Source organism: Oxyura jamaicensis (genome assembly GCF_011077185.1).
Source record: "Oxyura jamaicensis isolate SHBP4307 breed ruddy duck chromosome 10 unlocalized genomic scaffold, BPBGC_Ojam_1.0 oxy10_random_OJ61, whole genome shotgun sequence".
Taxonomy (NCBI): domain Eukaryota; kingdom Metazoa; phylum Chordata; class Aves; order Anseriformes; family Anatidae; genus Oxyura; species Oxyura jamaicensis.
Genome location: NW_023304203.1, coordinates 88,431 through 114,521, shown reverse-complemented (window position 1 = coordinate 114,521; position 26,091 = coordinate 88,431). Strand labels below are relative to the sequence as shown.

The 26,091-nt window shown below is 59.0% G+C and overlaps 1 protein-coding gene across 7 annotated transcripts; it reads left to right on the top strand.

Annotated features, from left to right (window-relative positions):
* Positions 1–23: 23 nt before the first annotated feature.
* Positions 24–26,091, top strand: ZNF710 (zinc finger protein 710). 7 transcript variants are annotated; one of them, XM_035312190.1, is made up of 6 exons: positions 6,417–6,426; positions 17,854–17,857; positions 21,374–22,828; positions 23,642–23,953; positions 24,492–24,666; positions 24,885–26,091. In XM_035312190.1, the coding sequence occupies exons 3-6, from the start codon at positions 21,401–21,403 to the stop codon at positions 25,055–25,057; spliced, it is 2,088 nt and encodes a 695-aa protein (XP_035168081.1). In that variant the 5' UTR covers positions 6,417–6,426; positions 17,854–17,857; positions 21,374–21,400; the 3' UTR covers positions 25,058–26,091. The 7 variants fall into 7 exon arrangements, with proteins under 7 accessions (XP_035168078.1, XP_035168076.1, XP_035168077.1 ...); XM_035312187.1 differs by lacking the exons at positions 6,417–6,426; positions 17,854–17,857 and adding an exon at positions 24–169; XM_035312185.1 differs by lacking the exons at positions 6,417–6,426; positions 17,854–17,857 and adding an exon at positions 2,547–3,242.

Genomic DNA, 26,091 nt, shown 5'->3' with positions numbered 1-26,091 from the left:
CGCGCCCCGGGGCCGGTCGCGGCTGGCAGCGAGCGCGGCGCTGTCGCGAGTGTCGTCGTCGTCCCCCCCGCCCCCCGCCTGTCACCCGCTCGTCCCACGCCGGTGTCCGGGGGGAGCCGCGGGGCTGCGGCTGCACCGCGCGGCCCCGAGGGGCGAGGAGAGCCGGCAGGTAGGCGCTGCGCGGGGCCGTCCCGGGGCGCCGGGGGGGCAATAGAGCCGCCTGCCCCCGGCGCGGCTGCCCCGAGTTTGGGAGCGGTCTCGGGGATGCTGGAGGTGGCAGCCGAGCCGCCGCCGCTGCCCGGGTGGGGACCTGCGGAGCGCCCAGCGGCACCTCCAGCGAGAAGGGGCGGGCCCCGGGGACGGGAGGGGGGGCAATAACCGGGGATCCCCGGGGAGCCGTGCCTGGGAGGGAGAGGCCACCCCCGGCAGGGCAGACCTCGGGGCTTCGCTCCTTTTGTCCCCTGGCGCCCCGGGGGCTCCGGAGCCGCGGGAGGGGCCGGGTCCGGGGCGCTGGCTCTGTCCGGGCAGCGCCTGCTCGGTCGTACTTCGGGCCAGGGAAAGCAGCTCTCGGAACTTTGTGCGGCCCCTTGATAGCTCTGAGAATCAGCAGGATGCGGCGGTTGAATTAGTTACAATTAATTAATTAGTCAATCATTAGTAGTTCCTTTGTCAGCACTCTGTGTGGGAAGGGAAGGTGGGATGATGCAAGGGGAAGATGGCATCCGAGGAGCTGAACTTCTCACCACGCTCGGCGCAGCGGCCGCACAAACCATCCTGGGGCTGCAGGCGGGAGGACGCTGCCCCACGCAGCTTGGACGAGTTCAGCTTGTTTGCTCCTGGGTGTCACTGATGTGAACCAGCCTGATGAGCTCGTGCACTCAGCAGTTCCAGTAAGCACAGCTCCAGTCTGGTTTGTGCGGGCCATCTGGCCTGGCCATCTATGAATGCGCCTTAGGTTAGTGGGAGACCCTAAAAGCACCACGCTCCTAGGGAAACCTCAGGGAAGTCGCGAGCAGGGGCACTGGTTTCTCTGCCCTTGTGCAGCCCTCTGGGGGTAATGGCCTTCGGGCAGTAAATTGAGGAACAGCAGCTGTGGCACCGCGTGTCCCTGTCAGCAGAGGAATGGGAGCGCGCTTCCCCACTCGCAGGGAGCAGTCATGGGAGTCTGGCAAGTTCTTGTAACTGAGAGCCACCAGAGATAGGGGCTAAATAAATATGGTGCTGAGGCTGCTTGTTCTGCCAGCAGGCTTAAATGAATGCCCTCTGTGAACACTGATCACCTTATCTCCCTATAAAGTGGTACGTTAGAGGACAGTAACTTGGGCTCCAATAGACACCAAGAAACATTCCCAACATGAACTTAGGAGGGAACGCAGGGGATCAGAAGTAGATGCCTGCGGTGCATAGAGGGAGAGCCTTCTTCCACGGTGCCCAAGTAATGGGTCTGCTTGTTTCTTCTGACATCGCTAGGGTTGGGTTAATCTCTGAGAAGGTATTTTTAGTTGGTTTTATTGGACTAAAATGCGAAGAAGGCTTTTTGTTTATAAATTAGTTTAGGAAACAGTGTGGGGAGGGACAACAAATGTTGTCCTGTACTGAACAGCTAGAAATGTTAATGAGCAGGCAATGCAATGGGTTTGTACTGCATGGAGCATGCCAGCATACGATCCCAAAGTGAGCATTACAGGCAAATGTGCCGTGCTGATGGAGGCCATGTCTCTGTATGCTTACTGGTGCTGTGAGGTAGGCTCCAGTTCAACACCTGTTGAAGCAGTCTTTAATTTCAGCCGAAGCAGTCGTGTACTTGGATTTTTTGCCAAATCAGGGCCAACACAAGAGGGAAGGGAGGCAGAGTAGTTGTGCATGCTGTTGCTGCTGGCTGGATCAGTGGGTTTCCTGCAGTTTTATGACCATTGCTCCCCTTTCCCTCCACTACCTGCAGTGGGTTTTTGTTTTTCCTTGACCTTTTACATCTCATCCTGCAAACTGTTAAGCACAGGCAGACAGGAACCACAGCTTTTGTCCTGTGCGCACAGAGCCCACCCAGCCTGAGACATGGGTGCTGTGGCCACACGAACACTGATGGCAGCAAATGAAACATCCCAAAATACCTGCACGGGGCTGGCTTGCCATGGAGACAGCCGCAGTTTTGGCTGGAAGAAAGTCGCTGGGTGGCTCAGATGTGTTTGAGGAGCTGCGGTTGTCTCCTTCCTGCCTTGCCTGGGGTGGCCGGCAGCCCCCATCCCCATGGGAGTTTTGCCTTCCAGCGCGGCTGGGCCTCGAGACACGGGGCTGGGATCAAGTTGTGAGGGGCTTTTCCCTGTCTTGCCATTCCACATTTCCCTCTTCCATCCCTGCGCACTGCTCTCACGTCCCCCTGGGTCCTTCTCACAACCACGCCGTGGTACCACGCGGTGACTTCGGTGCTCGGAGAGGCAGGGCCAGCTCAGCCTGCCTGCCTCTAGCTGCGGTTTCCCTAAAAAAATATATCTTTCAAGTGTATACGGCCGTGGAGTGAAATACATGGTGGTGTTCTGTACTCTCGCTGGAGTGAACTGCAAAGGGTTTTTTGTTTGAGAAATTAAGTGGGCATCGCTCTTCTTCCCCTTGATTTGGTGAAGACCTGCTTAGAGAATGAGCAAGTAATGCATTTTCTTTCTCAAACTTTAAATTGAAGGGGACAGAGGGCAAATTTAAATTTTCCCCATGGTGGTCTTTGCTCTCAGCTGTCTGACAGTCATTTGAATGACAATAGAGCATTTTAACAACAGAAATAGAAACAACATGTAAGCAGCCTGCCTAAAAACTTCTTTGGAAAGTACACAGCTTCCTCGTAGCACTTGTGATAACGCCGTCCTCCCATTTCCCTCCCCGTTTGTGTAATGTTCTTCACAAGATATCGTAGTCTTTTTAGTAAAGGAGAAGTGAGCGGGAGGGAAGCTTCTCTTTTTTAAGCATCAGGTCTTCTGAGTTTCTGTGAATGTTCTCAAGTGGGAAGAAGAAGCACAACTTCCCACTCTCCCTTCCCTCCCAGGCCACCTCTAGTTTCACAGCAGAGAAACTGAGGTAGAAGGGCGGTGTCTGAATTACTCCTGTGTGGGGAGAGGAAAAAGCTTGTAGAAAGTTCATCTGGAATTTCATAAGTCTTGCTTTGGGAGTAAAAAATGAAATAGTTCAGTAACTGGGGGAGCGCAAGAGGCACTGCAGAGGCAAGATGCAAAATTAAACCGAGGTGAATGGAGGTAAATTACCGTGGCGAGGGCGCGGGCACCGCGGGGCTGCACCGGGCCTGGCACCGCTTGGCAGTGTCTGGCTGGTGTGGCAGGGATGGGTGGCACATCAGTGAAGCCTCTTCTACAGTTAAAATCGTTAGTTATGTTCCAGAAGTTACTCAGAACTAGGGAATCCACAGCATGTGGCGTGGAGTGCAGTGGCAGATGAAATTCCAAGTCAGTGGCTGAGAAGTAACGTACAAAGGAAGAAAATTTGTAACTATTCGTCACCTTCCGAGGTTAAAAATTAACTAAATTAAACCACAAAACGGACCTGAGCATTGCTGCTGACAGCTCAGGCGAAGGGCTTTGGTGTGCAGCCACGGCGGGGTGGCAGGAGGGGTGGCAGCGTGGACAGCACTGTGCGGCTGCTGGGCCCCCGTGCCCAGGGCCACTGCCCCCCGAGAGAACGGGAGGGCTCCTGTGCAGCGGTGCTTTCTTCTCTGAAAAGCGGAGGGCAGGACGCCAGCGGTCTGTGAAGAAGGGTCGTGCAGAGCAGGGGATGCACAGCGCTGCCCCACTCCTCGCCATGCAGTGCTGGGGGAGGCAGGCGTGCAAGAGGATGAGTTCTGGTGGAGAACGCTTGCTAACGGGAGTTCCTACAGCTCTGGGACGGCGGGGGTTGAGCAGGCGGGTGGGTGGTAGGGGTGAGCAGTGAGCGGAGCAGGTTGGGGCTGCGCTGTCGGGACAGGAGGCTTGTGTGAGGTGAGGCTGATGAAGAGGAGCTGGGGGCTGGGGCCATGGCCAGGGGGTGGCAGGGAGTGGGGTGGCTGGGGCAGCAGCGGCAGCTCCAAACCCCAGGCTGGTAGGAGTGCTGAGCAGCCAGCACCGTGCTGGCCTGAAAATGGCTTAAAAACGGGACAGCTGGATGTGCTCTGAGGCTTCAGTACTGCAGCAAGAAAAGTGAGTTGCAGGGCAACTGTATTTTAAATTAATCCTGTGACACAGAGCAACTGAAATGAGTAAATTCAGTTAAAATCAAAACTCTATTCTTCATCTATTTCCAGTGGCTCTTCAGCATGCTCTCTGCGCCCCCATGCCACCGCAACCAGCGCGCTTCCATGCTGCGTGCGGCCAGGAACACGGCAGGCACCGGGAGCTTTGACCTAGGGAATGCCAGTCCGTGCTCTGCAGGTTTTATCTCAGCACGCCTCTTCTGGGGAGGGACATGCATTGACTAGGAAGCAGCGCATGGATATGTTCAGGGCTTTACTTCCATGGCTTGTCCGTATGAAAGCCGGGTTCCACACCTGCGCCGTGCCCTGGACGGGCTCTGCTGGGCAGCGTGGGAGCCGCTGCGATACGTGGGGCAGTCTCGGGGCTCGTGGGATGAGGCCGGGAGCAGCTGGCAGGGGCTGAGAGCTGGCAGCCCCGGGGTATGTCCATCCCTGGGGTGCATCCGTCCCCTGGGTTTGGCTGTCCTGTTTGGCAGCAGTGGCACTTCCCAGTGCGCCTGCTCCATGGGGCCAGGTCACTTCTCCCCTCTCTGCCCCTTCTCTCAGCACTGCATCGCTCACCGGTGCTTCCCTGGCATTTATCAAGTTCCTCCTTTCCCTGCTCTTTTCTCTCCAATGATCATTTCTCCAGGGGCTCCCCATTTCTTTCCCCTGTTCCTACCCTCACTCCCCCAGCAGAGGGTTGGGGTGCGCAGTGTCCCCTTTGCAGAGCCCCGGCTCCATCCAGCTGCAGGTTTCATTCTTGAGCAGTGCCTCGGCTTGTGTGAGCTCAGCACGAGCAGGGCTGGAAATAAAAGAGAGCTGGAGGACGGTGTTTGGAGGTTTTCCCATGGGGAGGCCTTTGTTTAAAATTTAATATGCTGTTCTCTTTCTCTCAATGAGTAAGAGAAGGATGCTGGCACTCTGACGTGCTGCCGTTCAGCGCTTTACCTCTGCTTGCTGGTTCCTCTCCTTCACCTTGTCTTTCTGGCTCTGTCCTGGCTCTCCCGCTGCTTCCCACTCGCAGGTGCTGGCCAGGGCTCAGATATCAGTGCTGGGGACAGAGTCAAATGGAAATTTTGGCCACGGCTTGCTGACCAGAGCCTGGCCCATGCAGGATGCAGGCAGGTACCAGCCCTGCCAGTCCGTGGCCTCCTCAGGGTCTGGGTAATAAGGTGCTGAGCTTTGCCGGGTGTGTCCCAGGCCCGATCCAGCTGGCTGCTGTTGAGAAACACTAATTGCTATTTAAGAATGGATATTCTGGGGAGCTAGCTCCCTTTTCCAGGCAGAACCCAAACAAACATGGTGCAACTTGTGCTGACCCCAATGGAAGCCTTGCCGCTCTCCTGCGCTTGCCCTCCGGCCACCTGGAAACAGGTCAGCATAAGACTTGAACTTTAACAGCTCCATACGTGGCTGGTTGCAATCTCATTTCTCTGCACCACCTGAGAGTTATAATTTTTAGGAATTGATTGACCTGTCCTTCTTTGTTTGCCTCTTGTCAGTCCCTGGTAGATGTCGGTCACGCGTTCCCGTTGGCTGTTGTGCATTTACGAAGAGCCTCGTCCTGCAGGCTGAGGGCCTGAACTCGTAGGCACTGGTGCACTCCAGGGGAAAATTACTGCCCAGAAGACAGAACTGTGGAGCCTTTTTGTCAGTGGTGCCAAGGTCCTTTGTTGAATTTCTTCTCTTTTCCCGTTTTATGCTTTGGCCATTCAGCATGTTCTTCAGAAGCCCATCAGGGTAATTGCAGAACTCATCTGCAGAGAGTAAGCCTTGATTTACGGGGGGGTTTTGAGTGGTTTGGTTTCATTTTATGATTATCAATGAGGGACACATATAAGCAAATTATTTCAACAGTTGAATATTCTGTATATTTATAGGACTTTCTTGCTGTAAGAAGAAAGAGTGCAAAATATAGCAATTATGCATATTGTTTTGAAAATGCGGACTGGAGGTAGTTCAAGCAGGCCCTTGCAGTTGCCAAAGCAAGGGGAAAATGCGTTAGACAAAAGCAGCCTTGTGGCCGTGGTATAAAAGGTATAAAACATTTATAAAGACTAGTAAAAAGTACAAACATTTCCAGCCTTCCCCCAGCACGGCCAACAGCTTATCCGCTGCGTTTTCCATGCCGTTAGCCAGCGAGCTCTGCCGATGCGGTGCGGGGCTGGCGCCGCCACCCGCTCCGGGTGCTGCAGGAGGGGACCCGCGCGGGAGCGGTGCGCAGCGCTGCCTCTGGATCCTGCAAACACAGATAAATATGCAGCTGTGGTGTGAAATTTCAGCCAACGCGGCAGCGAGGAGGGCTGGTGAGCCCGCAACACGTCAGCACGCAGAGGTACACAAGTGCAATAGTGCCTGAAAACGGGTGGAAGCTTCTTCCCAAGCTGGCAGCAAAAACCCCGCAGAAGGGCACCGCTAGCACCTCTGCCTCCCCTGCCAGGAGAACCAGGCCTGGCCCCGCCACCGTGGTGTCTGTGCAGGAGAGGCAGCGGTGCCATGGGCTGGGGTCCAGCATCGGAGGGTGCCCCGGGGCGGGGGGCACTGCCCCGGGGCGGGGGGCGCTGCCCTGGGGGGCTGCAGCGGGGGCGTCTGGGGCGCACGCAGGGAGCTGAGTGTGTGCGGAGCTCCACGAGAGCGGAGATGCAGCTCAGGACAGCTCTCCCCCTCTGCTGTCAGATATTTAAATCTGAGAATCTGATACATTGCAGGAGTTGTGTTTCTGAATCTAAATTTCTGCTCCCCTGAAGTCATCAGAAATGTGAAAGAAGTCAGATGTGGAGCCCTTTATGCCAGTGAGTCTTTCTGCAGAGATAACCCAAAAGGTTCCTCACTGATGTATCTGAAGTAGAGGAAAAAGTAGCTCAGCTTAAAAAATCCCCCAACTTCATTCTCTCATAGACTCTCAAATAGTCTTAAATTACATATACAGCCTTCATTTTCTGAAGCATCATCCATCTGTGTCTGCCATACATTTATTATCCTTCATTAGGGCAGAAACAATGCCTTCCAGCTCAGGAGAGGTGTTTTCCATATCAGTCACTTTGACTTCAGTGGCTTGAATTTTACCTGTCACTGTTTCGAACTTTTTATCTGTGTTAGGTTAGGCTCCATGCTGGAGGTTTTTTTTCTTCCTTTAATGACAAAGTTCAGTATTTTGAAACACACTTGCTTTGTGCTCCCACAGTGCTGCTTCTCTGGGCTAAGAGATTTGAGAAAGAAACCACCATCTCTGGCCATAGGCAGAGGCTTAGAGAGGATTTTTTTTGAAAGAGGCCCACGTGAGTGCACACACAGGTGCTTGCGAATGTGTTTGCTGAACTTTGATAAAATAAAACCAAAATAGCGCATTATCCACATTCCTTGCTGGAACCCCCAACGTACACAAACGCAATTAGGAGGAGCGATCACCCTGCTCGGACCCAGAGCGCACGTGCAGTTGTTGTGCTCTTGGAGATAACAGCAGGCAGAGCGCCGCTGGCTGTGAGATCCCGCGTTTGCCAGGGCAAGGCTTGGTGAATAAAGCACCCGCCGTTTGCTGTCGCTGAGCGGGCTCGGGGTCTGGAGGGTCCCTTGGAGCTGTGGAGCAGTGTCAGGGCTGCTTGCCCGCCGGCCGCCCTCCCGTGCCCCCGCTGGCGTGGTGCGAGCCGGTCGGACGTGGTGCGGTGGTGGAGGGGTGTCACAGGGCACGGCAGGGAGGGAACCTGTGCCGAATGGTGAGAAATGTTGGCAGTGGCTCTAGAGCCTCGGGACGGAGAGCAGGCAGCTTTGGTGCTCCCTGGCACCCCGCAGGGCTGGTGGCTCACCCCACCCAGCACACGAGGCTGCCCCGGCCGCACAGTGAGGGGACAGGGACAGGGGCTGGGCTGCAGCCTGGAAAACCGCCCCGCTGCCACGGCACTGTGCAACCCTGTCCGGCAGAGCCGCCCCCAGTGCCGGCAGCCACCACTTGGCCCTTTCTGGCCAGTGCTGGTGGGGGACGTTACACTTTCTGCATCTGGCTTAGTGAAATCTCTTCCCTGGGTCAGTCCTGAGCTGTGGTTTCGTGGGGGCAGCTGACGCCCCCCACCTGGTGCTCACCGCTCCGGCAGTCCCTGGGAAGGGCTCTCCAAACACTGAACGCTCACTTTTCCAAACTGCTCCCCTACTCGGAAAAGGATCTGAAATTTTTTTCACCCTGTGGATCTGAAAATAATGTGGCATTTGCAGCTGAGCAATCAGTTTTGCTCCTAAAACGGTGCAACATGTCCAACAACGTTGCTATTAGAGGAATCAGAACCGGGACTTTCCCACAGGGCTGACGCCTTGTGTGAATAGGAAGAAGTCAAGCTGCTCTCGTGTTCCTGCACGCTTGCTGCGAGAAAGCTCTGTGATTTTCCCTCCTCCTTTTATCTATGGGTTACAGAAAAATACACTTGATGTGTTTGTTATTTAACATCTCCAGCCCACGTGACTGGTGGCACCTGTGAGTTCTGTAGGGGAAGATTTTGTGTGCTCGAGATAATTCTCTGAGAAACTGTGCTGGGAAGCCCTGCTTTCTGCTGCTGTCTTGGCCACGCTCTGCCCAGCCAGGGCTGCCGCGGGATCTGTCTGCCTTGCGATGAACCCGTGGCAGCTGGTGCTGTGCTCGGGGACCCCGCGAGGCCGCCGCTCCTCTGCGGCCGCTCTGGTGGGCAGCACAAGCGGCCTGAGCGTCTGGAATTCACCAAGACAGAGTGCCGTTGCCTCTCACCTCAGCACCCCATTCCCAGGGACGTAGCGCAGGCTCTGGATGAGCCTCCAGGCAAACAAAGTGAGGGGGCTCCCTTTGTGAACAAGAGCGGATTTCAGAAGTTCTACTTGTGAAGGAATATCCAAGGCTGGTAGTAACTAGCACCCTAGAATTAAAGCCTCCCAGACACTATACCACGTCGTGCAGGCCCCAGCTGTGCTGCGCCTCCCTGCTGCCGCGTGTCCCAGACACAGACAGGAGGTCCCTGGGGATGGAGCCCGTCCGTGTCATCAGCATGGGCAGCTGGGGGCTTCCCAGTCACAATCTGAGCAGGGCTGGCATCCCTGGGGATGGGTGGCATCCCTGGGGACAGGTGGCATCTCTGGGGATGGGTGGCATCCCTGGGGACAGGTGGCGTGGCATTCCCACAGGGACCAGCTGGCCGTGCTCCTACCGAGGGCTGCCTGTGGCTCTGTGGCCATGGAGAGGAACGTCGCGGCCCCTCGGGGCTCGGGCTGACCATGTGCCCTAAACACCCAAAGCAGCAGTTTGAAAAGCAGAAGAAGGTTTTACATGGCTGTATTGAACATTGAGCTGAAGTTCTCGTCCCTGTTCAGTCCTGGGGTCACAGATGGCTCTGGTTCCTTCCCTTAGCAGAAGTAAGCAGAAATACTTGGTAGTTGCAGCTCGGGGGGGGGATGTTTCCTGGCCAGCCATTGTTCGGTGTATGGAGACTGGACTCGTCAGCAAAACCATCTGCGTTCAGTAGCTATCACCTTCCCTCTGGCCCTTGGCTACCTGTTTACGGCTTTCCCCCTGCTGCTAACGGGTCTGGGCAGCCTCTGTGTCCCCGCTGGGCTCAGCTGGGTGCAGGATGCAGCCCGGGGCGGGAGGGGAGCAGCCGGATCCGGACCCGGCAGCCCCGGCACCGCCGTCCGTGCCTGGGCAAGCTCCACGCGCAGGATACAAAGACCAAAATTGTTTGCAGGGAAAATGGCAGCAACAGCCTTGAGAGTGACGTCTGCATGCTGCACTCGTCTTGTTCGGTCCTCTTCCCCAGAGGGGCTGTGGTATCACATCAGGCCCCCGCTGCACTTTTGCATGGTGCACATCCCACGCTGTAACATTTGGGCTGTTTTTCCCTTTTACAGCCACTTGCCAGACCAGACACAGAAGGGTGCTTGTCCCCGCGTGTGTCAGTTCCTTGAACCCAGTGCTCCCTGCCCCTCACCGAGGTCCCCGCCGTCGGTGGGTGCCCTCCCGGAGCCCCAGCACCTGTTGGGTGCCAGCGGGACAGCTCCGTGCTGCTCCAGAGCTGAGCTCGGTGTGCGCTGCCTATGGCATCGCCGCTGCACCCTGGCTGGCCGCTGTCCCTCCCCATAACGCAGACATGCTGCTGCTGCTGCTGGGCTTCTCGCCTTCGCTGTGGGGCCGTGCTGCAGGTCCTGCTCCAGCAGGCCCGCAGTTTTCTCCTTTCTGACTCCGCTTCCATTATTGTCTCCTCACTGCGTTTTTATTCTCCCTTTGTCCTGGCTTACAATGCCTCGCTCCGTACTACGCTTTTCAGTCTGGGAACGTCTCTGCACCCAACAGGCTGTGAGCCCCCCGCCACTGCTGGTGGCACCAAACAAAGTGGGACCCAAAATGGGACCCAAAATGGGACCCCCTGGCGCTGGCAGAAGCGCAGCACCAGTCCATGCCTGGCCCACTGCTGCCAGCTCTTGCTGCGTGCTCTGCTCCCAGCTGGCCGGGCACCACGGGCTCTCCACAGCCCCTGCAGACATGGGGAGCACCGGCCCTGGGCACCCCGCAGCCCTGCAGGGCTGCCCCCACAGAGCAGGGCTCAGGATCAGGCCCCTGGGTTCTGCCTGTCCAGAACATCCCCTCTCGTTCCTTTGCTTCTTGACCCAGATCTGTAATGCTGATTGCCTTCATGGAAGCGTTTGGTTTTGCAGATTTGTTTTCTCTGTTTGCTGTTATTTTCACCGGGGACTGCACGAGTGAGAGTCTTCCTTGCAGAAACTCAGTGCACAGAATTTCATTTGCTGTTTTTTACGTATCTGCATGTGTGATTACTAGGAGAAGTATTTTTAAAAGTAGCTCAGCGTTTCTTTCAGGGAGTTAGAAAAGACCAGATTTATTTTCTGCTGTGCTGAGAATTAACTCTCCTTTCTTCCTTTTCCCTCTGCCCCCACTGGAAAGAGAGAGAATGTAAAAAAGAAGAAAGGATTTACATTGTCGTCGTGATTGGCACAGTCTGTGAATGAGAGGTCATTTCATGTGGCTGTTTCTTTTCAAGCGCTCTTTTTTTCATGCACACTGTATTCAGGCTAGAAGCATTCTTTCTTTTCAAAGCTTCTCTGTCTGTCTCTCTCTTCCCCCTCCTTTATTTTTCATCCCTTTTCTTTACTTTTGCTGTCTTTTCATTCTGTTTTTCTCCTCCCCCTTGGGGCTCCATTTTTTCTTTCCTCTTTCCTCTATTCAGTTCCTTTTTTCTTTTCGCATCTTTTTTGAATAGCTCTTCTATTTTCAGAGAGGAAAGAGCATGCAGAAGAGAAGTCGTTACAGCAAGGAGGAACTTGAAAGTCTCTCTTTCCCTGTTTATTTCACTTAAAAGCAAAAACTGTTTTCCAAAGAACAGGGTGATTTCCATCAGGAGCCTGCTGCAGGGAGCCCTGTGCAGCGTGCTGCTGGCGTCGGGTCGCAGGCACCCCCCCGGTGCCACGGCACCCAGCGCCCAGCTCACGGGGCCAGGGTGGCACCGGGGCAGCAAGGCCAGGCTGGACGGGGAGCGGCGCTGCTCCCTCGCCCCGCTGGCGCTGCCCTCGCCCGCTGCAGCTCCCGGCAGCAGCAAGGTGCAATTGGACTGCTGCCGATGCCGCCGGCGCTGCTGTGCGGGTGAACGGCAACCATTTAGAGCATGGCACGGCAATAAGCTCTCGGGATCCCAGGAGAGTTCTGCCTGTTCAGATGGGGGAAGAGACTTCGGGGTGGGATGGGGAGAACGCGTCAGCTTCGGGTGGAAGGGGAGCGTTGGGCAGCCTAAAAGCAGCCCTTGGGAAAAGCTGGGCTGTGCGGCAGAGCCGGATCTCTGCCGAGGGGCCAAGCCTGGCCCCCGTATGCCATGGAAAGGCTCAAACCCGATGGAGACAGGGCTGGTGGGGTCACAGTGTAGTCCTTTCGGTCTCCTAAGCTAGAGACAGACCTTGTTCTGCTGGGCAGTGAAACGCCAGAAGTTCATCAAGGTGAACTGCGAAGAGCAAGGGAAATCCCAGCTCTCCCTGTGCGCTACCATTTTCCCCATTAATTATTGTCTCCCCAGTTGCTCTAAAATAAAGCAGAAGTTGAGGAACAACCTAGTGTAGGAGCACAGGTTGGACCGGAGCAGCCAGCTCTCGTTCTGTGTTGGAGGAGGGCTGGAGGATGGAGCTGGAGAGGAGCACAGCGGCCGGGCAGCGCGGTCCTGCTGCAGAGAGCAGGGCAAAACCTCAGGGTGTGCGAGCGGCCGTGCTTCTCTCTAGCAAAGCAGAGGTTCTGTGTGAAAAGCGCGTGCAGTGAACATAAAGCAAAGTGGGGGCTCTTCAAACTGCAGCACTGCAGCAAAACATGGGCAAGTGAACCCTGCAGGCAGTTTGCAAGTTGGCTCTAATTGCCCAATCCCGAACATCTTGTAGCACAAGATTGAAATTCTGCTTTCCCTTTGTTTGAAGGGTTTTGAGGAAGGGCCTTGCCTGCGAGCATGGCAGCTCCATGGTTGTTCCCACCGGGCGGGGGGTGCGCTCGGGGACCTGGCCAGGAGCCTCTGGTAGGGGCAGGGGTCCTGAGCAGCGCGGCCGGGCTGCCAGGGGAGCCGGAGCTGGCTGGTGCCACAGCGGTTAATGGAGTGGATTTTTTTTTTTTTTTTTTTTTTTTGAGTGAGATTCAAATAATTGTAACCCAGAGATAAAGAAGACATTGGAGGAGATGAAAAGCACAAGAGAAAGCAAGCAAGCAAAGGACAGAGGTTTGGAATACAGAGGGAGATTAGGAGATAGATGAAAGAGAAAGGAGAGAGATAAGAGGGAGGCAGAGGACAGATCCACAGCGCCCAGATAGGGGTTGCCAGGGAAACGGGAAGAATGAGGGAGCGATGGAGGAGTGGGGATGGAGGGTGCTGGGGGCGGGGCGCAGGGGTGGGGGGCTCGGCGATGGGGGCGGGGGGGCCTGGCGGGGTCCTGCCCCGCTGCCCAGGGCAGTGCGGGAGCGGTCTGGGTCGTGGCCCCACTCCCCACGGCAAGCTGACATGGCTCCCAGTGCTCCCAGTGCTCCCGCCGCGGCTCCCAGTTCTGCCCCGGTGCTGTGCCCCCAGCTCCGGGTGCTGGCCCTGCACCAGGTCCTGGCTCCTCATGGGGCAAGAGCCGGCAGCTCCAGGCTGTGTACCTCCCCAGTTCTGTGCAGTTCTTTAAAAACCCTCCTTCTTCCCCTCCAGCCAGAGTGTGCCAGTAATCCGGTGGCTACTGGCCCACCAATGTTTACTCTCCCCTTTGAGTGTAACCATCGCGGTACGAATCACCAGCAGAATGACCCAAAGATTGCTTAGCGGTGGTTTTTAACATGATCTGGCAAAGAGATCCACTTCCTGACGCACTGTCTGTCACGCAGACATACAATCAGCTTTTTCCTCAACTTGTTTTTTTCACCTACTCTTACCAAAAAAGGTGCCTTTGTCACAGTGCGAGTGGTAGGTTGTGTCCTTGTTTTTGAAATGAAAGCCCCCAAAGAGGATAATTCCTGCACGCAGAGCGCTCCCGGTGCTGTCACGTCGGGCTGTCCTCATCAGAAAGTGAAGGGAGCGGTTCTGCTTTCTAATCAACTCACAGTAAGTGGGAGTTACCTTTTTTTCTAGAGAACTAGTTAATAGAAGTTTCCCTTAAAAAAACAAGTTTGGTGATACCTAACTTGGAGACGCTGATTGAATGACTTCAGAAATTGTTTTGATTTCTTTAAAAGCGACGACTTTATTTGGTAGGCAGCAATCCAGCAAAACGCGTCCTCCTTCCCGTTGCTCAGAACTCTGGCTCGTTATTTAGATTAAAGTCTGGTTTATTTGCATTGGATGTCAGTCGTGGGAAGAGGAGCAGTATTTTTAGTTCTGACCCAGATGCAGACAGGAGGGAGGCTCTGGGGCAGAGCGCTGCGTTCGCCTCTGCGCTCCCGCTGGCCGGGTGCGGGGCCGGGTGCTGCGGTGGGAGCTCCCCCCGGGGGGCCTGGAGCCGACCGGCCCCGTGTCCAGCAGCTCGTCCTCCGCACACCGTGCTCCGTGTCTGGAGGTTGTGCCCCCCCTGCCACTTGGCTCCGTACAAACCCCACGTGCACCTGCTTGGGTTCCGTCCGGGCTGGTCACGGAAGCTTTAGAAACGAGGTGGACGTTTTGGCTTTGATTTACACCAGGATTTAAGCATGGAAGCAACTTCGCCTTGCCGCGGTGTTAGATTGATTATCCTGCATGGGAACGCTTTTGTGGGCTGGGCAGAGAATAGGAGACCCCAGTCATTCTTTTGTCACTCAGCCCTCACTCAGCATGCAGCTGAAACCAAGGTGACCTCATAAATCCTCAGGCCTGGTACGGAACAAGTGTTCTGGGTCAGTTTTATGAATCATTTCAGTCGTTCGTTGTGATTTTCAGGGAAAAAAATATATTTTTCAGCTTAAAAATGTTATGGGTGCTTTAAGCAGCTTTATGGGAAAACCACACACAGAAAAAAAAGAAAAGATGAAAGACTGATTTTTCCTTTATCAAACTTGACTGAAAGCTTCTTTTAAAAGACAAAGAAAATAAACTCGGAGCTATGCTCACAGCTACTCAAGACCTACCAATTAGCCATTTGCTGTTAATGATTGCCGCAGAGCCCTGACACCCTCACATGCACGGGGGACGGGGTTTCGGCCGCGGCCAGCCCCAGCAGTGCAGCGCCCACAGCCCCCAGCACCGTGCAGGAGGGGTAACGAGGAGGGCTTGGGGCTCCTCGGCTGCCCAGGGGCTGTGAGGTCGAGCACGGAGCCTCTGCTCCCCCTGCTCCCCTTGTCGTGCCGGGGAGGCCACGGGCAGACCCTGTGCGTGTGTGCCGGTGGGGTTTACACGGGCTGCCCAGGGCTGCTCGGGATCGCGGCGCGTCTCGGAGCCCCTGAGCTGCCGCCGAGCCCTGGTGCCGGAGCTGCACGGGGCTGCCCAAGGCGCTGGAACAGCTCAGGAGAGGCCGGGGGAAACCAAGCAGGTTACAGCAGAGAAAGGAAAGCAAAAGAAAAGTGTTCAGCAACAAATGACTCAGTCTGGTGCAGCTCCTGAGAGAGCTGGAATCCAGCAAGAAGTGTACCAGAGGCAAGGAGGGCCGTGGTGCAGTGCTGCGGGAGGGGAACCATCAGGTGTAAGGGGCTGCAGGTAAGAGCTTGAGTGGTTAAACACAAAGGAATGGGGGTAAATAGAAGTTAGATGGCATAAGGAAGTGGCAGCTCTCTAAAAAAACAGTTTTAATCACCTAAGAAGCAGGCGGTCAGTACGAAATGGCATGGCTCGGAGGAGGATGGGCAGGGGCTGGGGCGAGAGGAGCAGCGAAATGCAGGGGGCAGCTGGATTCCTCCAGCCCGTGCTGACACGGGGAGAGCAGATCACACCCAGACAAAGCCTCCCGGGAGAGGGAGGAGAGCGCTGAAAGAAAATGTCACAAAACCCAGAAGAACAGGAGAAGGAACTGCTGCCGGCCCCAGGTGCGTCCTTCCCCAGTCCGCCATGGGAAAGAAGAAGCATGACCGTCGGTGGAGGCACGGACGAGAGGGAACAGGGAAACACCAACACTTGTGGTTTTCAGAGGAGACATTCACAAGTGCATTTGTGTAACTTCGTCTGTGGGAAAAGTACAGGCGGGCGAGTGTCTCAGTCAGCAAATGAGCTGGAGAGCACGTAAACCCTAACTCGGGGCTTTGATGCAAGCCCAGGCGAGCATTTGGTTCCCAGCTCGGCACGCGGGCAGGAACTGCTGCAGCTGGGCGAGGGCTGGGCCCGCCGGTACCGCCGCGGGAGGGATTTGGGGACCGGCGCTGGGGCTGCAGAGAACTTGCTCTCGTGTTGCTACTGGGAATCAATATTCAGGCACATTTAATCCATTTCCTGTTTTTCTGATCTGGGGGAAGTGGGACAGGCGGATGATCCGAACTCAAGGAGCAATCGTCAGGAACGGGGTGAGGGAAGTCAGCGTGGAGACGTGCAGAGGGGGCGGATGGAGCAGACGCTGGTAACGCATTGCACAGCGCCCGTCGGGAGGACCTGCACCCCCGGCACAGGCAGCCCCCGCCCCGCTCAGCCCCCACGGGCAGGGGACGATCTGGTCCCCCTGGCGAGCTCCTACCCACCTGCTCGGGGTGGCACCGAAGCGCGGGGCCCTGTGCAAGGCTCACCTTTGGCACCAAACGGTGGAGGTAAATCGCCCCTGCACCAGCCTGGTGGCACTGGGTCAGCGCTGGGACTTGTGGTGGCACCGCGAGGCAAGCACCGTCCCCGTCCCTGCCCTGCCTGCACGTCTCCCCCACCATCAGCAGCTCCTGCGTGCCCAGCTGGGGCTCGGCAGCAGCCCAGCTGCTGCTGTGCTGCGGCAGCCGGGAGGGACAAGCTATTTCTGCTGATTTTCCTTCCCCTGCCGCCTTCAGTGCAGCTGTGCGGCGGGGGCCGAGCAGCGCGCTGCGGGACGGGGCTGGCAGCAGCTCCCCGGGGAGGAGAGGGTCCGGCTGCGCCCATGGGGAGCGTCCGAGCACCTCTGGGAGGAGCTGGGAGTGCCTGGCCCTGCCTTGCTTGCCAATGTGTCGGGAAACAGCACTTCCAGCCCGCTCTGCAAGGCCTTCGAGAAGGCTGAACGGGGAAGTGAGAGCCAGGAAGTGAAACAAAAGCATTTGTCTGATTCCCCACTTCCCTCTCGGCGCGGTGTGTTTGTGCAGCTGCTTCAGCAGCTCTGCTAACTGTTGTGGCCTTGCTCTCTTTTGAATAGCAAAGCTCGCTGTCTTATGCACAAGGGCTTGAACGTTTGACAGAGAAAAGTGCAGACTGGTTTGCGTCCCACACAGCTTTTGTTTTTGCACTGGAAGCCCAGAGGAGCGGCGCTCGTCCCCTTTCTCGGAGTGCTGCAGATAGGAATCTATAATTTACTTTCTTCTAAAGGCCTCTGTCTTGGGGTTGTTGTTTTGTTTTTTTCTGGTTTTGGTTTTGCTTTTTAGACACGTGAGTGCTGGTCTCAGGAGCGCGTGCGTGTGCGTCAGCCGCTCAGCCTCTGCCTCGTGGTGCTGGGCTCGGAGGCAGAGCCGTCCCGGCGGCCGGCGCTGTCCCAGCACAGTGCCACACCGGCACGGTGCCTGCCCACCAGCACTGCCGGGGCGCCGGGAACCCCCGGTTCCTGCCCTGAGCTGGGCGGTGTGACCACAGCACGGCTGCAGAACACAGCCAGAGGAGATGCGTGGGCATTTTTTGTCCTGAATGATAAATGGCTACAGAGAAATTGCCCCTTGGAGAAAGCAGGATCCTAAGGGGACTGGAAGAGACGTCCAGTCCATGTGGGAAATAGATAGAAATTGCTGCACTGGGACACAACATGAGGAAGAAAACAAAAAGAAAAACGAATCAGAACAGCTTTTCCTGCTTTCCGGTCTCCCTGGCTCCTCTTGCCAGCACTGAGGGAAGGGACCCTGGCTTTCCTGCCTGGACAGGGGCCCTGGGGAGCTGCCTCTTGTTTTTAGCTTCCTTACTTGGAGCAGGAATTGCATTAGCAGGTCTCGAAGCCAGCAGCACTGCGCCCATGTTCCTTCCGGGAAACGGCTGTCATTCCAAGCCCCGGCTTCGTGCTTCCTGCCGGGCGCCCTCCGGCCAGCCCACGCCTGGCCCCGCTCGGCCGCGGCTCGGCAGGGGGCTGATGAGCACGGTCGTGATCCGGGAAATCGGAGCAGGGAGCACGGAAGTGAGAATCCCTCCCGTCCTCGCACAAATGGCAGGGGATGTTTATGCAGGGGTGAGTTCTGTTGTGCTGCTTTCTCCGGTAGCCGTGCACCCCACGGAGGCGCTCGCTGTAAGCAAAGCATCCAGCTGAGCTCGGCGGAGGGAGCGTGCGTGGGAGACGGGAGCAGCAGGGTGATGAAGGGTTTGGAGACCACTGCACGTCTGCAAGAACTCCACCCACGCTGGAGAGTGGAGGCTCATCCGCGCTGCGCATCCTCCAGAGCAGCACTGCAGGCTGGCGCTGAGGGGAGCGCAGGTTTCTGCTGTGATTTCCCCCCACCCCACCCCCTGCCCGGCGACACAGCCGGCTCCCTGCGCCCTCCCCACACTGTCTGGTTGGTCGGGGGGCTCCGGGGGCTGGAGAAGCCCGGCCGGTGCTGGGGCACTGCAGGCAGACGGAGGACAGGGAAGGGGTTGAGCTCCCAGCAGAGCTCCCTCATGCCCACAGGGGTGTCCTGGGGGTGCCGGGGGGGTTCTGGGCAGGGCCGTGGTGTCTGCTTCCCAAGCAGCACCGGCTTGCCCTGCCCAGTGCTGCAGGGGGGCTCCCACACCCCATGCTGTGGGCACTGGCCCAAGGGTGCCTGCTCCCATCCCCGAGCCCAGCAGCGCCGTGCCGAGCACACGGCGAGGCTGTGGCTGTGGTTGGGCCCAGCGAGGTCTCATCTCTCCCCCAGGCTTCCTCTTCCTGCTCTCCAGCCGGTTGTTTCGCCTCCCCCGTCACTTCTCCCTCCCCGGGAGGATGTGTGCTGCGGACATGGGAGGACGGGCTAAGAGGGCAGCTGGCGCCTGGCCCTGCACCCCAACCAGCCGGCCGGGACAGCGGCCGTGCCGGCTGCAGCAGCGAGGATGAGAACCTGACAAAGTGGGGCTTCTCCGTTCCGGGAAGGAGAGCGGTTAGTTAGCCCACAGTTGCTGCTTTCAAGTCTTGCAGGTGCTCCTGGGACTGCGACATAATCTGGTTTAGAGTTTATTCCTGTTTTACCTCCCCCGTAGGATTCCTCTTTGTTGTAGCTGCAGAAATAATTATATTTAGAAGGACATTCTTCGCTGCAGGAGGAAGCTGTGGCCTCCTCTGCTTCACTCGGGGGCAGCTCCCCCAGCGCTACCCTGCCCGGTGGTACCAGGCACCAAGGGCTACCCCGGGGGGGCTGCTCCAGGGGGGCTGCTCCAGGCCATGCCCGCAGGGGAGCCCAGCCCAGGGGCGATGCACGGCGCCCTCCAGCTCTGCTGGGGACACCGGAGCTGCAGCGGCAGCACGGCCGTGCCCAGCTCTCTCCAAGGCCAGGCATGGGGAGCAGGGCTCGAGTGGGCTGCATGCGTGTGGGCACCTCTCGAGGCTTGTTTCAGTCCTCACAAACCAGAGCGTCCAGGATGCCCCCACGCTAGCGCGGGATGCCCCAGGCTAAGCGTGTTTGGCAGCTGGCACTTCTGCTTTCCCCGCCTGCTGGTGGGCTGCTCCTGCTCCAGACCTGCCTGCCTCTTTAAGTGTCTCTCCCACTTCTCTCTCCCACTTTCTCTTTTGCTTTGTCTGAGATCCTCCCTTAGCTGCTTTCCAGCCGCATTGCCGACCGACCTGGGGCACAGCGGGCAGAGCCCTGGGGTCTGAGCGTCCCGCAGGCGATGCCCCGCGCTCCCCCCCTGCGGCCGCTCCCCGGTGCTTTGCTGCCCCAGCTCCCCGGGTGGTTCGTGGCAGCCTGAAACCCCTGCCTGGCTGCCTCCTTAAACCCTGAGGACGAGCAGGTGCTGCCCGCTGCTGGGTGCAGCTTTCTCCTGGTTTTCACTGGGAAGTGCGCACGGTAAGGAGCGGGGGCTCCCCGAGAGGCTCTCTGTCCCCTCCGGGGCGACTCAGCCCTGGCTGCTGCGGGCCCCCCGGGACCAGCTGGGCGCGGGGCTGTGTGGGGCCGTGGGTCTGTCCACGCGGGACCAGGGCTGCACCCCACAGGCTCTGGGGCTGGGCCCCAGCGGTGGCGGCGCTGCACGGACCGGGGCTCGCGTGGCCCCACAGCCCCTCGCTTGGTGGCTGTGTGACCTTTTCAGCCCGTGTGTCCCAAACTGGCCGGCAGTGTGCGTGGCACCAGTGCGAACGCCACCGTCTGCCTTTCCTCCCCTCGCTCGTCACCAGAACAGTCCGGCGGAGCAAGCAGAAGAATTGAAACCGCTCCTTTGTGTGCTGACCCTGCCCTGTGGCTGCACGCCTTGTGCAGAGGACAGGCTGCTGCCTGCAGCCCCGTCCGCACCGTTTGTCCCTCACTTTGTGGTCGTGCGTTATTTCTCCCAAAACAACTTGCTCGGAAGAGCTTGTGTTGCCAACAGACCCGAGCAGGCTGTTCCACCAGCCAGTCCCACCGCGGTACACTCCTCCCCGTGTAAGCGAGCAGTGCTTTGTGCCATTTGTAAGCCATTGTGCCATTCTTCCTGGAAATAGACAGAATTATTAATAGCTCTAGGAATCCTGCAGGATCCTGTTGCAGGCCCTCCCAGAGGGCAGGGGGGACAGATCTCTGGGCCCAGGTGCATTCACCCCAATGCCCTGGAGATCCGTGGTTTTTGCAATGATTTTAACCGTCTCTGTAGCCCTCGCTCTGTGAGTGATCTCATAAATCTGCCCCGTAAGCAGGCTGTATAGGCCCAGTGCTGCTGCAGGGGGGAGGAAGGCAGGAGAAATGGAAACAATCTGAGGGAAAGCTGCTGGAACTGATCGTGCTTACTGCTGGGACAGAACTGCTGGGGACAGGCATTAACAGAAACAAAAGAAAAAGGGCGAGGAGGTGCTCGAATGGCAACGATAGCAGGATGGAAGGTTCTTAGGGTGGTGGGGGCACGGCAGAGCTGGGGCAGCCTGTGCCAGGCGAGTGCACAAGCACCAGCCCCACACCAACTTCTGCCGTGCGTTTCACTCGGGCTCGTGGAACTGGCAGTTGTCAGCTCAAAATGTTCCCAGGGAGGAGGATCTGGGCTCTGCCTCCCCGTGGCCTTCGCTGCCGCATCTTTCCTGCAAAGAACCCAGGAAAGACGGGCACCTTTGGCTTTCCCAGCCTGTCCCTGAATTGCATGGGAGCCTGTCCGTGGGAAATTCTGCTCTGAGGGGCACAGGGAGCCCAGACCTCAAACCACAGGGTTTGTAACCTAGCCAGCAGAGCCAACAGCGGGTCCTAGGCTGTGCTCTCCTGCTGCAGCCTCGTCCCCCGGCCCCTGCTGCAGGTGTCACACGTGGGACCCCCGGAGCTGCGCAGCCCCATGTGTCCCAGGGTGCACGGAGCCTGGGGACCAGCTCTGGAAATGCTCACGTTTGGTCTGGGGGAGGTGCTGGGGACGGTGATCAGCAGACAGGTCTGTCCGTGCTGAAACGAGCCTTTACCAGAGCAGTGTGGCTGTCAGACCACGCAGGGTGGGAGGGAGCCACGAGGAAGGCTAACTAACGCCTGTCCCTCTCCTTCCCCAGCCATGACAGCATAGGCAGCGGTGAGAAATGGATCGCTTCACCGAGTGTGGGACCCAGACGGACGCCGTGGTGGTGCTCTCCCTGGCACAGGCTGCGGTGCTGGGCTTGGTGTCTGAGAATGAGCTGCTTGGGGCCACCGTCAGCCCCGCCGGCTTCTTCCCGGGGCTGGGAGGAGAACTGCCAGAGGCAGCCGGCGTGGAGCCCGAGGAGCCGGAGGGCGAGTACCGGCTGGAGGGCGACGGGCAGGCACCAGGGGACGGGCAGGAGGAGGAAGCCCTGGAGGCAGAGTCCTCCTTGGAGAAGCATGCCCGGAGGAGGAAGCGGCCTCCTGTGAGGCTGGTGCCCAAGGTCAAGCGCGAGAAGGCCGAGGTGGAGGAAGAGGTGGTGTACGAAGTGTCCGTCCCCGGGGAAGACAAGGACGAGCTGCAGCACAAGCTCCCGCCCGCCTTCCCGGACCCCAGCCAGGAGAAGACGGTGCAGAGCAGCGCCGTGAAGATGATCGACCTCAGCTCCTTCAGCAGGAAGCCCCGCCGCCTGCGGCACCTGCGCCGGCACACGCGCCAGTCCACGGAGAGCTACGAGCCGCGCCACAGCGAGCCCGACCCGGCGGGCACGGCCGAGGGCAGCACCGCAGGCACCCCGCAGGCCGAGTGCGCCTTCGAGGCGGGCGCCCCGTCCCCCGGCGAGGTGGAGGCGCCCGCGTCCCCCGAGCAGGTGAAGAGCGAGCAGGGCTTCTCGTGGCAGGAGCCCGGGGAGCTCGAGGCGGACGCGGCGGGCGCCAACAGCGAGCGCAACAAGAAGGCGCAGCTGGACCGGCTGGACATCAACGTGCAGATCGACGACTCCTACCTGGTGGAGGCGGGGGACCGCCAGAAGCGCTGGCAGTGCCGCATGTGCGAGAAGTCCTACACCTCCAAGTACAACCTGGTGACCCACATCCTGGGCCACAACGGCATCAAGCCCCACTCCTGCCCGCACTGCAACAAGCTCTTCAAGCAGCCCAGCCACCTGCAGACCCACCTGCTGACCCACCAGGGCACGCGGCCGCACAAGTGCGAGGTGTGCAGCAAGGCGTTCACGCAGACCAGCCACCTGAAGCGGCACATGCTGCTGCACACCGACATCAAGCCCTACAGCTGCCGCTTCTGCGGGAGGGGCTTCGCCTACCCCAGCGAGCTGAAGGCGCACGAGGTGAAGCACGAGAGTGGCCGCTGCCACGTCTGCGTGGAGTGCGGGCTGGACTTCTCCACGCTCACCCAGCTGAAGCGGCACCTCGCCACGCACCAGGGCCCCACGCTCTACCAGTGCCTGGAGTGCAGCAAGTCCTTCCACTACCGCAGCCAGCTGCAGAACCACATGCTGAAGCACCAGAACGTCCGTCCCTTCGTCTGCACCGAGTGCGGCATGGAGTTCAGCCAGATCCACCACCTCAAGCAGCATTCGCTCACCCACAAGGTAGGTGCCGGGGCCGGCCACGCGGTGCATCGAGCACCCCAGGGCTGCTGCTTTTGCTGTGCCCCGGGGAGAGGCGTTGGCCCGGGGACGGGTGGTGGTGGGCCGCTTAGCGTTCACTACAGCTCCTTAAATAGGAGAGAAATTGCTGTCATCGTGTAGGCAGGGTGTCAGGGACTGTCCTGGGGGTTTCCATCCCCAGGGAAGGGGGCTTTCAAACCTGCTGCAGGGGGCTGTGCTGGATGCTGGCCAGTGCGCTGACCCCCCAGCAGGTCTGACTGAGGGCTCTGCTCTTTCTCAGGGGCTCTTTCAAGGGGGAGCGATTGCCCGGTCAGCCAGAGGGCAGAGCTGGGCCTGGCAGCCGGGTCTCCTTGGCCCAGCTCCCCGCAGCCCACCTCCCGCATGCTGGGGGCTCGGGTAGGGCTCTCTGAGCTGTCACACCACAGCGGGGCTGCAGCGGGGCTCTCCCAACGGCTCCTTCCTGCCCCTGGTCCGAGCTGCTCTCGGTGTCGCCCCAGCAGCACTTAGTGCCAGGTTTTCCAAGTGCTGTGCACGCTTTCCCAGCACGGCTGAGAGGTGCTGTGTGGGGCGAGGAGGGGTGCAGGCTGCCCGCTGTGCGGCGAGTTGGGCTCCCAGGCAGCGGGAGGGGACGGCCCCAGGCTCTCGGCAGCACCAGCGCTGCTCACAGAGCAGGCAGGGAGGAGGAGGCAGGAAACACTTCGGGGAGGTGCAGGAGGGCTGGCTAGGGAAAATCTCCCATCGCAGCTGGCTCCAACCGGCAGTCACTGAAGCGCAGCTCCCGTCCCTGTGCCCCAGGAGGCTCTGCTCGGGATCCCCCCGTGCGCCCCGGCCGGCAGTGTGCAGCCGGAGCTGCCGCAGCAGAGCCCTGCCCGCGCCGCCTCGCCGCGCGCTCACCCCGTGCTGCAACCCCTCCAGGGCGTGAAGGAGTTCAAGTGCGAGGTGTGCGGGCGGGAGTTCACCCTGCAGGCCAACATGAAGCGCCACATGCTCATACACACCAGCGTCCGTCCGTACCAGTGCCACATCTGCTTCAAGACGTTTGTGCAGAAGCAGACGCTCAAGACCCACATGATTGTGCACTCACCGGTGAAGCCATTCAAATGCAAGGTACCATGGGGGGGGCGACGTCCACCCGGGGACAGCGCGGGCCCCGGCGCGCTGCTCTTTGCTCCTGGAGAGGTGCCAGCCGGGACTGGGTTGAGCCCTCAGCCTAACGAATGCAGTTTTGTGATGCCTCCCTCTGTTCAGTTCTGTGATGCCTCCCGCAGTACGCACGGGCAAACAGCTCGTCCTGCGCTGCCTCTGCTCGAGCTGCGGCTGCAGGCAGGCAGCGGCTCCGGATGAGGGCAAGGGCACAGCTGCCCGAGGAGGTCAATTCCTGCCTGGCTCTGAGCAGTGCTAGACACGCGGGGTTTCACAGGAATACCAGCGGATCGTCCTCGAGGCTTCCCATGAAAGGCAGGGGGAGGGAGGGGGGCGCAGCCCCATTAGTCTTGGACATCCGCAGTCAGTCGGGGAGGGAGCAAGGTCTGCTCTGCACAGCCCACGTCCCCGAGGCAGTGCTGGGCAATGCCTGCTGCTCAGCCCCTGCTGGGGGCGGGGGGCAGCAGGAGGGCCCTCGCTAACCCCAGGAACGTTGTTGCAGGTTTGTGGGAAGTCCTTTAACCGCATGTACAACCTGCTGGGCCACATGCACCTGCACGCTGGGAGCAAGCCCTTCAAGTGTCCCTACTGCTCCAGCAAGTTCAACCTGAAGGGCAACCTGAGCCGGCACATGAAGGTCAAGCACGGGGTGATGGACATCAGCCTGGACAGCCAAGGTAGGTGCAGGCAGGGCTGGAGGCTGTGGCCGGTAGCTGGCCCTGCCCACCACGGGCTGGGTGCTGTGGTGTCCCTCGGCTCGCCACGGGAGCTGGGCTGTGCCGCGGCACCTCTGGGGAGCGCCCGGTGGGTGCTGCGGTGGGGAGGGTGCCGCAGAGCCACGCGTGGAGCACCAGCACCACGGGGCAGGGCTGACACTGTGGGCGCTGTCCCCTAGACCCCATGATGGACCTGGCCGGGGCTGAGCACGCCGAGCTGGACGGCCAGCAGGAGATGGAAGACTTCGAGGAGGAGAACTCTTACGGCTACGGAGGGGTCGGCAACCCCCCGGACGAGAGTGCACTGACGGAGCAGGCCATGAAGGAGATGGCGTACTACAACATGTTGTAGCCAAGCGGGAGGGCGGCCGGCCCGCAGCAGGCTGGAGGAGGGCGGCCGCCGGCCTGCAGGGACCTGGTGTGGTAAGAGGAGCTGCTGCTGCCCACGGGCTCGGCGCCCAGGCAGACCCGCTGGAGAGGGGCAGGCTGCAGCCGGGCGGGCGAAGGCGGAGACGGGGATGTCCTGCGAGCTGTGCTGGGTGGAGGCTGCAGGCGGCGCGGGGCAGCGGTCACTGCCTGCTGCGGGCACTCAGAGCAGGTGCCCCAAGCCGGCGAGGCTCCAGCATGCTTTGAGTGCTGCAGAAGCCTGGGCAAGCTCTTGCCACCAAATCTGTTCCCGCTCGGGGCCCCGTCTCCTCCAGCCGCCCCGGAGAAGGAGCACCCGAGCTGCACACAGCTCCCCTGCCCAGTGCCGTCCTGCCCGTCCTCCTGCCCTCCCACCTGCCCCGCTGCGGGGTGGGAAGCCAGGACCTTGCCCCAGTCTTCCCCTTGCCTGTAGCCCAGCATCCAGCGTACTCCAAGCTGCGGGCAGGGGAGGGCACATCCCAGAAGATGACGAGCATTATTTGTGATTCTACCTCCTGGGTCCTCCCCGCTCGGCTGGGCTGCGGGCCAGCTGCACCGCCAGCCCAGCACCCCACCGCGCGCCCAGCAGCGCAGGAGCCCCTCTGCCTGCTTGGAGCCAAGCAGGAAGGAGGCTGCGCTGCAGCTCCCGCTCAGTCCCCGTCTCCTCGGCAGGCGAGAGCAGTTCTGGTTGCTCTGGCATCAGCTGCGAGCTGGCAAAGCTGTGGCAAGCCAAGAGAGGCCACAGGGCACATACAAAACAGAATATTTTCTTACAAACTAATTGCAAAGCTCAGTGGAAGCAGCAGCTCTGAGTATAGAGCAGCTTTAGCGAGCGATGTATTTAAAGGAAGGCAAACCCTGTTCAACTTGAGCAAATGATGGTATTTTGAAAGTAATTTATTTTTTTCAGATGTGCCGCGTGGTTGGGTTTATCTTTTCACTGAGTTCAGTTTCCTTCAACCAATGTTCTTTGTAAACCTG